Source organism: Hemitrygon akajei, chromosome 6 (genome assembly GCF_048418815.1).
Source record: "Hemitrygon akajei chromosome 6, sHemAka1.3, whole genome shotgun sequence".
Lineage (NCBI taxonomy): Eukaryota > Metazoa > Chordata > Chondrichthyes > Myliobatiformes > Dasyatidae > Hemitrygon > Hemitrygon akajei.
In genome coordinates this window covers 80,186,042-80,202,144 of record NC_133129.1, presented here as the reverse complement: position 1 = coordinate 80,202,144, position 16,103 = coordinate 80,186,042, and the positions used below count along the sequence as shown (strand labels likewise).

Sequence of the window (16,103 nt, the reverse complement as noted above, 5' to 3'; positions counted from 1 at the left end):
ACCATTAGATGAATGTTATCAAACCTCACTAAATACCTGGTGAGTATCAGAAGGCCAGAAAACAGCCAATGTAACTTACTTGTTCGAAAGGGGAGAAGGCAGGGAACTATAGGCCAGTTAGTTTAATGTTGACAAGGTGCCAGATTCAATTATAAAAGGAAATAAATAGTCATTTAGGAAAGCTGAATATAAGCAAAAGAAGTTCAAAATTATTTGTGGATGTGATCAGTAGAACGGATAGAGAGGTACCTGTACTGTAGGTACAGAATATTAAGAATTCCAAAAGGCATTTGATAAAGTGCCACATAATAGACTGGTGCACAAGCTAGCAGCCTAACATATTGGAAGAAGTGACTGGCATGGACAAATCCATCCAAAAATGCATGTAACGTCTCCCTAATGTGAGGTAAACTTATAGATTGTAAGGAGACTTGTCAGGGTAGATATTGAGATGTTTTCACCAATAGGAGGGTCATCAGTAAGGGACAAAATAAGGGCTGGTCATTTAAAAATCAAGGTGCACATAGTGGATCACTGCAGTTTTCTGTCCCTGAGGGTAGCGGATGCCAGATCATTAGATAAATTTGTGGCAATAAATTAAAATATAAAAGATTGACAATTTGAGAGATTTAGAGAACTGCTCAGAAGGGGAGTTGAATGTGGCAGAGATCAGCCATGATTATATTGAATGATGTGGTAACCTTGAAGGCCTGGTGGTCTTCTGCTCTCCTGTCTTCTTGTGTTGAGTTGATCCCCAGTATTTCTATTCAAAGGGAATTTGATCAAGTGACTATTAGGATGAAATTAAAATAGAAAATGCTTCACTTCTAAGCTTTGTCAAGAAATATGTGAAGAAAATAACACTAATATCTGATGCAATGCCCTCTCAGTGCAGGAGTCGTCTTTCAATAAAGAATATCTTAAGAGTCAGGTAATAACAAGCTTTTGCAAATGGTTCCACCATGTGTATTGCTAGTTAGAAATCAGCAATTATAACAGCTAAGAATATCACAATATTGACTTCACAACATGACATTTATTTGCTATTTATTGAATTAAACATTGATTCCACCACAACAATAAAACTACTTTGTATGATGATACATCATAGAAGTTGAAACCATTTATTTCACCACCCAAGTGAATTAATCTTTCCCATATTATTTTTAACTGCTTTGATTTAACCTATACAATCTGTATTAGCACATCTGCATGCACCGACCGAGGTTGGGCAAGGCTTTACAAGTCACTTAAGCTAAGAAATTCAGCCACAGTTAAACGTTCAGTCCAAGATCTGCGGAAGGCACAGTACCAAACAATCATCCAGCAGTACGTGAAAACCTGGTACGATTCTTCAAAAGATTGCACATCAAGAACACATTTCAAAAAAATTTCAGCCATAACTCTGGCAGAATACGATGTAACATTATGAGCATTCCTCAGAAAAATTATATAAAATACTTTGCAACAAGAGAATTCTTTGCCAGAAGTGACAGTTACAATATTTCATTAAAGCTGAAAAAGTGTGCTGAGTTAAAGGAATTCATCAACTGCAGTTAAGATCTGATCCACCAAAGATTTTGTAAAGCTTCAAAGTATTTTCTCTAGTTCATCATGTAACATGTTTAGCACAGAAAACTAAAAAAAATATAAAATATACTATTTTCATTCGTCATTTCTAGCTTAGAATGACCATACTCTGACACGCTCAGTACTTGGCTAGAGACTCAATACATGTACAAAAAGTTAGGTAGTCCGATTTTTTTTGTGATGTAATTAACTTGTGATGATGGGTAAAAGCTTAGAGGCTATGAAAACTCAATTTTCAGAAAACATTAGTCAAAATATGGAACATTCTGACTGATTGTTCTTGGTAGTGAAAGCTGTGAGTTTAGGACGTACAGTCAGAGCAGTCTGCATAATTGCAGTGCATGTTGTAGACAGTATGCACTCTGTTCACTGCCAATGTATTGGGGGCATGATGGGGTGCAAGTCAAGTGGGTTCCTTTGTTCCTGATGGTGTTGATCTAGTATTGTAATGAAGCTGCATTTTTTAGACAAGTAGAGACTGTTGTGGAGATGGCTCTAAATCTATATCAACAATTTAGCTGAGGTGATTAAATATCTTACATCCTAATTTGCTGTTGATATTGAGCTAGGCAGGGTTGTGAACAGGGAGAAGCCAAGTGAACAGAAGAATACGTGGCAAATAATGTGGCTAAATGTGCACAACAGAGAAAGGCAGAGTGTTTTGGGAATGTTGAAAGATTAGGAAAAGTTCATGTTAGTAACCTGAGTGTTCTTATACCTGTGGATACTGCACAAGTCACTGAAAATGGCACACAGGAGCAGAAAGAACTTGTTATCCATTCTTTTGAGAGTATTTTTCCACAGAAGTAAAGAGGTCTTATTGCAATTATACATGTAGGATTGCATCCTAGAGCAATGTATACAGTTTTGACACTTATTTAAAAAGAGATGCACTTATTCCAGAGGAAGTGCAGCAAAGATTTATTAGAATGGTCCTTGAGTTTGTAGGCTTGTTGCACGAGATATCACTGTTGAGAAGAATGAGGGGACTCTCCCTGAAGCTTAAAAAATTCTTAACAGGGTTGGACATACTGAATGTAGGAAGGATGTTTCACCTGGCTGAGGAGCCTACATTTGAAGGTTACAGTCTTGGGATAATGGATGAATCACTGAGGATTGAAATAGAGAGAAGCTTCATTTTGCAATCAAGGGTTTTGGGGAAACTACAAAAAACTAACACAAGGGCAGAAAATCAAAACCATGATCCTGATTCACTGCATGGTATTTCTGTTCCTAGATCTTATGTTCCCAACACACTCCTGATTTAAACTTTGTAGATGCTGGAACACCAGGAGGGGAGGCACTAACTGTAGAGTACCGAAACTCTGATATGTTTCTGTGTTTGCAGTATTTATTGTGCTTGGCCTATCTGTTTTATTTTCTGATCTTTAACAATAGAGAGCAGTGCTGGTGATACCATTGAATGTTAAGAGGAGGTGGATAGACTCTTTTGTTGGAAATGAACATTCCCTGGCGCAGTACATGGCATGAATGTGACTTGCCATTTATAAGCCTGTGCTTTAGTCTGCTTTGGCTACCAGACCAGTGGCAACTAGAATTGAACTTTGTGCAGTCACGATTAGTCATCGTTAATTCTGCCCTCAGAGGGCAAAGCAGCCAAAAAGGGTTGAGTCTAGAGCTTTACTAAGGTGTCCTGGACAGCAAGGAGGAACCTAAAACAACCATAACTACTTTTGTGCAAGGACACCTAATAAGTTTTTGCCTCAATGCCTACTTGCTTTTGGTTTTTCCTGAGTTCCTTTATGCCACACTGTGAAATATTGCCATTATGTCTAGGTTAGTTATTCTCACCACATTGCTCTTGGTTCCACATTTGCACTAAGCCTGCAACGAAATCTGGAGCTGAGTGATTCCTGTAAAGCCCAGACAAGGCATTGGTGAACATAAAATCATCAGAAAGAGAAGCAGTAATTTGACTTATGCCACCCTGTTCTCCATTCTCTCACTGACTACGGACACAATCTTCAATGCTGGTGCACCAACCCCCTTACCAGATAAAATTATCTCCCTTGAATTTACCGGTACTCTGGACCAATCCTTCATAGCATTTCAAGCTTCACTCACATCTGCATGAAGTTTGTCTTCCTCATTGTAATAAACTGAACCCTTTTAACATAGTGACTCACTCCCTGATCTTCCCAGTTCTAGGCGGCCCAGATGGGAGAATTTCAACCTCACGTATCTCCTGTCAAGCCATTTCACAATTTGCAAGATGAGCCCTGCTGGTGCACTGCAAAATCAGCACACTTGGAGTTGGAGCCGTGCTGGTTGGAGTGAACGATTCAGAGGGGAGGAGCTCTGATGCCTGTTCAGCTGGCCCGGTTGTGAGGATGGATCATTCTAAGCACTGAGCCAACTTGAAGAGGTTGAGAACGGCTTCGTTGGCAGCGAAATCTAGGTCTAAAGTGAATCGCTGGGCAGCGTGTTCTAGGACTAGAACGATTCACCACAGCAAGGTCCGGGTTCTAACATGAGGTACTATACGCTGTTTGGACAATCTCAGAGCCAGCCCAGCTAGACTGGAAGGCAGGGTGTTGGGCGAGGATGGATAGCTCTGGGCGCTGAGCTGATTTGGAGAAGTTGAGAACGTCTTCTCCAGCAGCAAAATCTAAGCCTGGAGTGATTCGCCGTGGCGGGGCCAGGTCCCAGTGAGAGGTTCAGACAATTTAAACCCTGGCCAAGATAGTCTGTGGGCTTCTCTCTCCGTGACATTAAGGCCATGAGAGTGCCCCCGGCTGCTGTGTCTGCTAACTTTGCGGCGGTTTGTCCTGCTTATGTGATGAACTGAATACCGAGGCTTTGGGCCTACTCCATGCTGTTCCAGGGATTTGGATCTAAGGACTCAGTTAGGTTTGGAATGTTGTTGCTGCTCATTTCTATTGTTTGCATGATATGGTTGGTGTTTCTTTTTCTCTTTCTCACAGGGCACTGGGGGGGCGGGATGTTTTTTTTAAATTGGGTTCTTTTAAGTTCCTTGCTTTGCAACTGCCTGTAAGCAAACAAATCTCAAGATTGTATAACTTATACATTCTTGTATAATAAATGCTCTTTGAATCTTGAATCTGGTAACACGGTATTTTTCAAATACTTTGCTTGCATTTAGAATTTCACCTATGTAAGGTAATTTTTTGAAATTTGAATCATTTTTTCTTATTTCATGTGCTTAGCACCGAAGGAAGTGTGTTTCATTCAGCTTAAAAACATTAGAGAAATCTAAGATTGTCTGAGAGACAAAGGCCTGACCTGTTTACTTATCAGGTAACACACAAAATGCTGGAGGAACTCAGCAGGTCAGGCAACATCCTTAGAAATGAATAAGCAGTCGACGTTTTGGACCGGGACCCTTCTTCAGGATGGAAAGTAAGTGGGAGGACAACAAAATTAAAAGGTAGGGGTGGGTGAGGAAGGGGGACAGCTGGAAAGTGATAGGAGAACCAACTGTGTGGAAAGGGTAAGGGCTGGAGATGAAGGAGAATGATAGGAGAGGAGAGTGGACCATAGGAGGAAGGGACCCAGGGGGACGTGGTAGGCAGATGAAAAGAGATGAGGCCAAGTGGGGAATAGAAGAAAGGAGTGGGAGGGAAATTTTTCTTCTTTGGATTTCCTTCATCTTCAGAATTCTTGCATTTAAGGTAATCAGGGAAATGGAGGTGTCACGCCTGCTTAGCACCAGAATGATCAAAGTTTCATGGAGCTTGAGAAAGGAGGAGAGAGGAAAAGAGGCCATGGCAGGGGACCTCAGAATGTGAGATCTGGGGAGGTCCACGCATAGCTGTCAGTGTCAGGGGAAGGGAGTAGAGAGTTGACCAGTGATTGCAAAGAGAGTGGTCATGGGCACCACAGTTTAGAAGTTCTGAATATGGGGGAGGTTGGGGGGGGGGGGGAGGAAGCTGTTGGAAATCTGGGGAAAATAAAATGGGATTAATGAAACAAGTCCATGGCTGCAAAGGACTTAGTGGTTGAAAATCTTCATTTCTCATCCAACAGCTCTGGAAAGCAAATCTCTACTCTTCATAATCCGAGGCTTCTCTAGAATTCCTTTATACTTAATATTTTATCAATGGTGATGCATTCCCCATCCTCAACTACTGGGAAAGGAAATTAGACTTTCATAAAGTTACACACTTCAATGATCTTACCCTTTACTCTCAGGGAAGTTCCAAACCTTAACTCCTCTATACATGACCCCTGACTCACGACAATGTGAGTGACTTTTAACAGCTCTTTGAAATGTTTCAGTAAGCCACTCATTTCCAGGACAGCTGCACACACAGTCTCCTCAACTCACTCCTCGAAGATTGACCCCATCATACTGAAACTATCACCCAGAGTTCTAGATTTTCCAGCAAGAGAAATCATCATCACCCCACCCTGTAAAATCTTCCTTAAATGTACTGTACATCTCAATGCGATCAGCTCTTCTAGATTAGAGTGAAAAAAAAAACATTTAGAAACCTCTCCTCATCGCAGGAATTAAGTATGCAGCAATGTTAGTGGTGTTGGCCTCAAGTTTATTTTACTGTTATCAGTCTGAGCTACAGGGAGCAGATCAGATTTATCCAATAGGACAAGGATTAAAAGGATTAACATTCATTGTTGCCAAAGCTATCGTGTTGGTCCTGGTTCCCAGACAGCAGGTCCTAGTATCTTCAAAATGAACAGCTTATGTATTTACCACTGCTTCTAAATGGATCAAAAGCAAGCAAATCTACAATTAATGTTTCCCTAAAAAAAATATATTTCCATCTAGGGTAATGACATGCTTTTCCATTAAGCTGCAATGATTGCATCATTTGGGAAGCCTACTTTCAAATCACTGGCAGCCTTTTGAGGGTCAGGTGAATTTGAAGTAGTATCCGCAGAGTTATTTGCCAAAGTGGGGTGAATACATTCCTCTTCGTTTACTGGTTGATATAGTTTATGACCTCGGGCATCAGTCTCCACATACTCATAACCAGGAGGCACTGCAAATGAGGCAGGACACACCTCCACACACTTTGATGTATAACTGATTTGATAGGTGGTTCCATTATCTAATGGTACTCTGCTGGGAATGTAAGAATTGCGAGGTTTGTAGGAATGTGCGAGGTTAATCTGGTGTGGCACATAATGAGCTCTAAATGTTGTCAGGTCATCAAATCGTCCTGCCGCTTTCTCCAGTTCCTGCCGAGGCTTGATAAGAGATTCTCGTGTGGCATCCCAGTACTTGTAGTCTGCCTTCATAGTGGACTGCCCTTCAAAGGGAATATTGTGCCCACTCGTTACCTGTGAAGGTCGGACGGGAACAAAAGGTTGGAGCTTGTGCTCAACAAAGTCTGTCTGAGTAGTTGTGCTGAGATGCATTTTACCCTGAGAACTAATGGGCTCCACAGCCTTGTGGACCAGAGGTCGATCTATAACCCAACTTCTGTATTTGTCACGGAATTCAGTTACATCGTAAAGCGGCTGATTGGAGTTGAGTTTGGTGAAAGGAGGCCTAACGGGCATTGTGACCTCTCCAGGTTGACCCTTGAAATCTCTCCTGTGCACGGTGAGAGCATCAAAAGGTTTGTCACTTGGCTTGTATTGTTCTGGATCACGTCGTTTGGGGGGCTCCAGTTTGTACGGTATGTAACTCTGCCGATAATTAGTCTTGTCATCAAAGGGCGCATCTGATAGCCTTGCTGGATTTGGAGGTTTAGAACTCTGATTGGGACCGGAGATTTTAAAGGAATCATCACCCTCAAAGGCGGTTGGATTTCCAAATTTGAAAATATGTTCTGGTTTCATTGTCTCTCTTTTTGAGAGCTTCCATTGTTTGTAATGATCTAGAATAAAAAGAAATTGTGTTTTCTTTCAGATATATTCAGGACAGAGGGGAAAAAATCAGAAATTGACGTCTCTGTCTCAGATCAGTGGAGATGAGGACTGTCCACCAGCACTGAATTATTCTATAAATTCTAAGAATATATAAATTGCAACCATCTTACCTATACCAGAATTTTCTAATGGCTCTCTCTCTGATGTTGTTCTCTTCAGGTTGTGAACAATTTTAAATATGAACAAAAATAACAGATATAAAGATAAACAAAACATAAATTAAACTGGAAAGTTGGGCAGAGTGGTGGCAAATGGAACTTTATCCAGGCAAATGTGAGGTAAGGCATTTTGGGAAGCCAAATTCTGGCAGGACAAATGGAATAAATGGCAGGGACCATGGAATAAATGGCAAGTGTTGAAGCACAGAGGGTAGATGGAGTGCATGTCCTTAGATACCAGAAAGTGGCAACACGGGTGGATAGAATATGATTGCCTTCACAGGTCAGGACACTGAGTCCAAGAGTTGGAATGTAACATTGCAGCTGCACAGAGCATCAGTGAGACTGCAGATGGAAACTTCACTGCAGGAAGGATATGCCAGAATGCACAGAAGCGACTGATGACGATATTGCTTAGAATGGAGGGCTGTATCATAATGCCGAGAATGGAGGGTCTTTTCCTCTTAACCCTTAATTCCCCTGTTATGTAAAAATCTGTGTCTTAAATATACTTAATGAGGTCACGTCTACTGCTCCCCGGGCAAAAAAGTTCACTGTGTCTGGCAAAAACTGTTATTTCTCATCTCTGTCCTAAATGTATTATTTTGAATCATACGACTATTATACCATAAGACATAGGATTAGAATTAGGCCATTCAGCCCATTCAATCTGCTCTGCCATTCTATCATGGCTGATTTATTATCCCTCTCAACCCAATTCTTCCAGCTTCTCCCCGTAACCTTTAACACCCTGACTAATCAAGATTTAGCTTTAAATCTTGAGGTTAATGTTCTAGTTTCACTTACCAGTGGAAATAACTGTGTCTGTCCTAGCTATCCCTTTTATAACTTTATATATTCCTGTAAGATCCCCTTTCATTCTTCTGAATTACAGTGAGTTGAGTCACTGGGAGCTATCACTGTCCTCAGGGGATAATTCCTTCATAACTGGTATCAACCATGTGAACCTCCTCTGCACCACTTCCAAAGCCTTTCCTCAAATAAGGAAAACAGAACTGCATACAAAACACTAGGTGTGGCCTCACCACTACCCTGTACAGTTGCCGTAAAACCTTTCTGTTCTTGAATTGAATCCCTCTAGCAATGAAGGCCAACGTTCCATTTACCTGCTGCACCTGTAAACCAACCTTCTGTGATTCATGCACAAACACTCCCAAGTTCCTCTGCACAACAGCATGCTGCAATCTTTCACTATACAAATAATTTTCTAATCTTCAACTTTTCCTTCCAAGGTGAACAATCTTCTACTCCACCTGCCAAACCACTACCCAACCACTTAACCAATCTATATCCCACTAAAGATTGTCTTCATCCTCTGTGCAATTTGCGTTTTCTGCTCAATTCAGGAAACTTATGCAGTATATGCCACACTTTGGGCCCAGGACCAACCCATATGGCACTCGGTTCACCACAAACTGCCAACCAGAGAAACACCCATTCATCCCAACTTTCTGCCTTCTATTAAGATAGAGGCACTCTCAGGACAGCAATCTAGAACTAGAGGTCACAGATTTAAGATGATTGGGAACAAATTTAAATGAGATCCGAAGGGTAAGATTTCCCCATCCAGACAACATAGAACAATGAACAATACAGCACAGGAACAGGCCATTCAGCCCACAATGTTGTGCTGAACCAGCTAAAAAGCAAATCAAAAACACCGAAACACTAATCCCTCCTACCTACATCATGTCCTTATCCCTCCATATCCCTTACATTTTCCTTACATCCAAATGCCTCATAAAAGCCTCTAACATATCTGCCTCAACCACTATACCAGGCAGCATATTCCAGACATCCACCCCTCTCAGAGTGAAAAACTTACTGCTCACATTCCCCTTGAACCTACCCCCTCTCACCTTCAATGTATGCCCTCTGGTATAAGACATTTCAACCCTGGGAAACATACTCTCTGCTCACTCTATGCTTCTCGTGATCTTGCAAACCACTATCAGATTTCCCCTCAGCCTCAGACCCTTGAGAGAAAGCAGCCCAAGTTTATTCAGCTTCTTGTGATAGCACATGCCCTCTAAATCACGGATCATCCTAGTAAACCTCTTCTGCAACCACTTCAAAGCCTCAACGTCTTCTGCAACCACTTCAAAGCCTCAACGTCCTTCCTTTAGTGGGGTAACCAGAATTGTATGCAATACTCCAGATGTGGCCTAACCAGAGTTTTAAAGAGTTGTAACATAACCTGGCTTTTGAACTCAATGCCTTGACTAATAAAAGCAAGCATTCCATAAGCCTTCTCAACCACCTTATTGATATGTGTAGCTACTTTCATGGAGCTACAAACTTGGATCCCAAGATCTCTCTGCTCAGCTACACTGTTAAGGATCTTGCCCTTAACAATGTACTGTCTCCTTGTATTTGCCCTACCGAGGTGCCACACCTCACACTTATCTGGGTTAAACTCCATCTGCCATTTCTCTGCCCATATCTGCAACTGATCTATATCGTGCCGTATTCTTTGCCAGTCTTCTACACTATCCACAACTCCAAAGATCTTGGTATCATCTGAAAATTTGCTAATCCACCCATCTACATTTCCATCCAGGTCTTTTATATACATCACAAATAGCAGAGGTCCCAGCACAGATCCCTGTGGATCACCACTAATCACAGAACTCTAGCTCAAATAAGCCCCTTCGACCACTACCCTCTGTCTTGTATACTCAAGCCAGTTCTGAATCCAAACACCATGGACCATATGCATCTTAATCTTCAGGATTAGCCTCCCATGACAGACATTGTCAAGTGGCTTTCTAAAATCCATGTAGACAACATCCACTACCCTACCTTCATCAATCTTTCTCATCACCTTGTCAAAAAACTCAGTCATGTTGTAAGGCATGAGCTGCCATGCATAACGCCATGCTGGTTCTTGGCCTTGGGTTTCCAGATGCTCACATATCCTATCCCTAAGAATTTTCTCCAAGCAATTTACCTACAAATGATGTGAGACTCACCAATCTATAGTTCCCAGGATTTTCCCTTGTTTCCTTCTTAAATAAAGATACAACATTAGCAGTTTTCCAGTCCTCCGGGACCTTACCCGTACCTATATAGGACACAAAGATACTGGTCAAGGGCCCATCAATCATATCTCTTGCCTCCTTCAATAATCTGGGGTAAATCCCATCAGGCCTTGCGGACATATCCACCTTAATATTCCTTAGGAGGCCCAACACTTCCTCCTCCTTGACATCTAAACGCCCTAATGTATTTATACACTCAGCATGGATCTCCTGGTCCTCCACATCTTTTTCCTTGGTAAACACTGAAGCAAAGTACTCATTAAGTACTTCACACTCATTCCCTGCATCCAAGCAAATGTTCCTCTCTTTATCCTCGAGGGGTCTGACCCTCTCGTAGTTAACCTCAACGGCATCCTCTAATGCCGTTGCAATTTGCCCTACACCAATTTAAAACTCTACCACAAGGACCATAGCAATCCTGAAAGATAAAGAGTTGTGGTCACCGTTCCCTAAATGGTCACCCACTGAGAGGTCAGTCACCTGACCAGGCCCATTACCCAACACCAGGCCTGGTATGGCCCCTCCTCTCATTGGTCTGTCCACATATTGATGTAAGAAACCTTCCTGTATACACTTAACTAATTCTGCCCCATCTAAACCCCTTTCACTGCGAAGATCTCAGTTTATATTAGGAAAGTTGAAATCCTCCAAACCGACAACCCTATTGTTTGTACACATTTCCTTAATCTGATTGCCTGTCTGTTCTCCATTGTCCCTGTGGCTATTAGGGGATCTATAATACAATCATATCAGTGTGATTGCACCCGTTGTATTCCAGACTTCCTGAGCTGGCAATTATCTGTAATTAGCTGTCAGAGGAGGTGATAAAGGCAGGTACAACAAAATGTTTTGAGAGCTGCTTAGATAGGAAAAGCTCGGCTGGATATGGGCATAAGGCACTACTTACACGACAGCCCGCCAGTCCACTCGAGGGAGATGGTAATAATTTTTCAATCTTTCTCAAGCCTGTGTGGTTCTCTGGACCTGTCTCCATTATGTGTGAGTGCCTGTGTATGCTCTGTCAATCAGAGTGTCCTTAGGTGCACGCCTGCACGTTTATGTATGTGTGATGGACATTTACAGGCACCAACACCCATCACCACATGAATCTAAATGCATGTGAACATACATGTGAACATGAGCAGTCATATTTGTGAACACACACAAGTGTACACATACATACAAACACCACTAGAGCACAGATATGCTTACAGAAGCACCCACATAGACATGAACATGCATTGAACAACTGACATGCACACATGTAGCCATATATTTGACAATATTTACATACAAACAGCACGGAAACATGAGCTCAGGACAATAGTCACACATGACACAGACATGCAATAACACGTCTCTGTACTAATAGATACACATGCACATGTGAACACTTCATGCATAGACTTGGCTGTCTGTAAACATGTCCTACTGCAGTCCACCAAATCACACTCCTCAACAGAGTGTGAGATCCTTTTTCACCGTCCAGCAGTTCAGTAAATGTTACCCATCCTATTCAGAGCATAGTCACCGGAAGGGTGCCCAAATTGAACTACCATTAAAGGTTTCAACAGAGATAACCTTCTACACTTAAAATCTACCTCCCCTGTTGCACCACTCCAAGCAACTCTCTAGCTCTTTTCAAATAAGACTTTTATCATAAATGATTTTATTACCTCAACAGACCTTGATTTTATGTTCTTAACTGAGACCTGGTTAAAGCCAAATGAATAAAGCCAGTTATCTGAACTGTGTCCCCCTGACTCTTGACAGTTTTAGTGTACCAAGGCCTAGTGGATGAGGTGGCAGGCTTGCCACCATGTTCAAAAAGAATTTTAGGTGCCATCTACTGTCTGCCAACAGTATTTCAAGTTTTGAGGTGCATACATTTAAAAGTTGTGGTACAGATCCTGTCCTCTTAGTTATCATTTATCCCCCTCCTATATCCAATGCCTGCTTTCTCTCGGAATTCTTATCTTCTATTATACTGAACTATGACAGAGTTGTCATCGCTGGTGATTTCAATATTCATATTAATGATCTCTCAATTGCAAACTCTATGACAGCTGAGCTTACTGGACAGCCTAGATCTTACATAGACAGCGATGTCACCGAGCCCACCCCTCAACTTGATCTAGTAATGACCAAATAATGTCTTTCTGTCTGATACCGCAATCGCTGACCATTTTTGTGTACCTTTTGTTGCTGAAACCACAACCACGAAAGAAATTACAATTAAAATTGGTTTCTTGATACTGCGACGGAATTTAAATTCTTTGAGCTGGCTAGTTTATCTGACCCAGCTGACCTAAACTGCTCAGTAAATGATTCATTCAACAATACCTTGATAAAATTAAACACTGTAGCCCCACATGGTTAAAAACATATCACTAAGTAAAATAACCCTAATTCTGTCCTCAAACCCAAGAGATCATGCAAAATATCAGAGGAAATGGAAGAAAAATGGGCTAGAAGTCCACATTACCATTTTCAAGGAAAAACTGGCCTCCTTTAATGCCACTAAATGCTCTGCAGGAAGAACCCGTTTCTCCAAGATTATTATACAAAATAGTGGCGATTATTGAAACTAATGGCATTATGATGAAAAGTTGCAAAATGATCCTCTACACAAACTTCTGTCACCATCTCTGTCTCATTCCCCAATAGGAGATCAAATATCACACTCTCTCATTGGGACATTTATGTTCTGGTTAAGGAAAGTTTTCTGAATACTTTTGACAAACTCTATCCCATCTAGTCCTCTTACAGGTTTTCAAAGGCACTATCACACAAAACAGCATTCGTGCGCCTTCTCCCAATATACTGTACAGTCAAGTATATTGCACCCCACATTCACTGATAGTCACGGACACACATGCAGGACATTCAAGTGCAACAAATAGGTTCATACTGTATCATCAATCTGTACATTGCATTTATGCGGACAGACACTAACGTATACTCAGACATGGCAAATCATGCACGAACAAGCCTGCTAAGAATCACAAATGCATCACACAAGTGTGTGCACCAATGCAGATGCATGCTCGCACACACACATACAGATTGCACACGTATTGCTGCACACACACAAATAATTTCAGCAGTGAAATTCTAACTGCTGAATAGCAATGAGGACGACCTACCTTTGTACGTTGGAATTGTCAGCATCTTTGCCGCGGAGCCGTGCATTTGCTCTGCTGGCCGGGCTGGCGGTACTGACTGGATTGGCTGGAGGTTAAAATCCCGTTTGTAAGTAGTGTCCAAATTCATAGCCCCATGGGGTTGCCTGAGTACTTCAGTTATTATCATCGGCCGAGGCTGTATTTCATGCGGAATAAAATCTGCTCTGTGGAGGGGGGAGAATATGCTCAAAGTTACCATTTATAACTGGTGCGAAGAGCCAATAGGGGCTCTTTTCCTCCTCTATCAGGACAAATGATGCTAAGCAGCAACAATTAACATTTTTTGTTTTGCTTTGACAAGACATGTTGCATGCATTCTCTACAGAAGCCTGCAGTGAACGTTGCTAGAGATTCCTATCTAAGTGATGTGATTAATCCAAGCACAAACAAGCGCTGAAGCCAAAATTGTGATGAGGAGAAAAAAATTATTTGAAAGACAGAACTAATGACAAGGAAGTGGAGGCCAAGGACCCTACCCCTGACCCCAGAACACCCCAGGAACTAGAGACTCCCAGAAACTCCTCGTGCTGCTGCCTGGGTCCGAGAGGTATCAGTGCACGAAGGGGGTGTGTAGTCTAACAGCAAGTGATCGTCTTAATCACTTTTCTTCTGATCACAGGACACTGTTTGACTTTGTTAATGTGGAATGCTGGAAGTCCAATTCACTGATTTATTGGTGGTTCGGCTGGAGAATTGTGTGGCCTGGGTCGGACCAAGGACTCAGCCTCAAGCTGTGGTGTCGCCTGTTTACAGCCACCCAGGATAGAGGTGGAGTCAGTACTCGCCAGGGTGCCAGAGGCAAAGTGCTGTGGCATCCAAGCTGGAGTTGGTGCAGCCACCCAGCGTTCACTAGACAGGAGAGAAGGTGTATTTTGTTCAGCTGTAGTCTGCTGCAACATTCATGGACTCAGGGTCTTGGACTTCTTTTTTGAGTGACTGTATATTACTGATAACTTATATGTGCTGTGTGTGTGTGAGAGAGTGAGAGAGAGAGAGAGAAAGATTGATTGATTGATTGTTGGTACTGTATTTTGCACCTTGACCCCAGATTAATGCTGTTTCATTTGGCTGGATTCATGGGTATTCATGTATCGTTAACTGGCACAAATATAAACTTGAACTTGAATTGCTGACTCCTAACCAAATTACCATCAGCTACTACTGAAGTCCCCAACCCTAGCAGCTTGGGGAGGAATGGTGATAAGGTGGGGTGATTTCCAGCACCACAGATTCCTGTCATGACTACATAGAAACATAGAAAAGTACAGCACATTACAGGCCCTTCGGCCCACATATAACCCCCCACCTCAAACCCTGCCTCCCATATAACCCCCCACCTTAAATTCCTCCATATACCTGTCTAGTAGTCTCTTAAACTTCACTAGTGTATCTGCCTCCACCATTGACTCAGGCAGTGCATTCCACGCACCAACCACTCTCTGAGTGAAAAACCTTCCTCTAATATCCCCCTTGAATTTCCCTCCCCTTAAAGCCATGTCCTCTTGTACTGAGCAGTGGTGCCCTGGGGAAGAGGCGCTGGCTGTCCACTCTGTCTATTCCTCGTAATCTCTTGTACACCTCTATCATATCTCCCTCTCATTCTCCTTCTCTCCAAAGAGTAAAGCCCTAGCTCCCTTAATCTCTGATCATAATCCATACTCTCTAAACCAGGCAGCATCCTGGTAAATCTCCTCTGTACCCTTTCCAATGCTTCCACATCCTTCCTATAGTGAGGCGACCAGAACTGGACACAGTACTCCAAGTGTGGCCTAACTAGAGTTTTATTGAGCTGCATCATTATATCGCATCTCTTAAACTCTATCCCTAAACTTATGAAAGCTAACACCCCATAAGCTTTCTTAACTACCCTATCTACCTGTGAGGCAACTTTCAGGGACCTGTGGACATGTGCCCCCAGATCCCTCTGCTCCTCCACGCTACCAAGTATCTTGCCATTTACTTTGTACTCTGCCTTGGAGTTTGTCCTTCCAAAGTGTACCACCTCACACTTCTCCGGGTTGAACTCCATCTACCACTGCTCAGCCCACTTCTGCATCCTATCAATGTCTCTCTGCAATCTTCGACAATCTTCTGCACTATCTACAACGCCACCAACCTTTGTGTCATCTGCAAACTTTCCAACCCAACTTCTACCCCCACATCCAGGTTGTTAATAAAAATCAGGAAAAGTAGAGGTTCCAGAACAGATCCTTGTGGGACACCACTAG

At 42.3% G+C, this 16,103-nt stretch overlaps 1 protein-coding gene across 2 annotated transcripts in view; it reads right to left on the bottom strand.

The window, feature by feature from the left end:
• Positions 1 to 1,044: 1,044 nt before the first annotated feature.
• Positions 1,045 to 16,103, bottom strand: part of LOC140729185 (stabilizer of axonemal microtubules 2-like) — an 82,716-nt gene continuing 67,657 nt past the window's right edge. For both annotated transcript variants that reach the window (XM_073048663.1, XM_073048664.1), the window contains 2 exons: positions 13,837 to 14,039; positions 1,045 to 7,418 (listed from right to left, as the gene is read on the bottom strand). In XM_073048663.1, the coding sequence (XP_072904764.1) occupies positions 6,382 to 7,418; positions 13,837 to 14,039 (1,240 nt within the window). In that variant the 3' untranslated portion in view covers positions 1,045 to 6,381. The remainder of the gene's footprint in view (positions 7,419 to 13,836; positions 14,040 to 16,103) is intronic.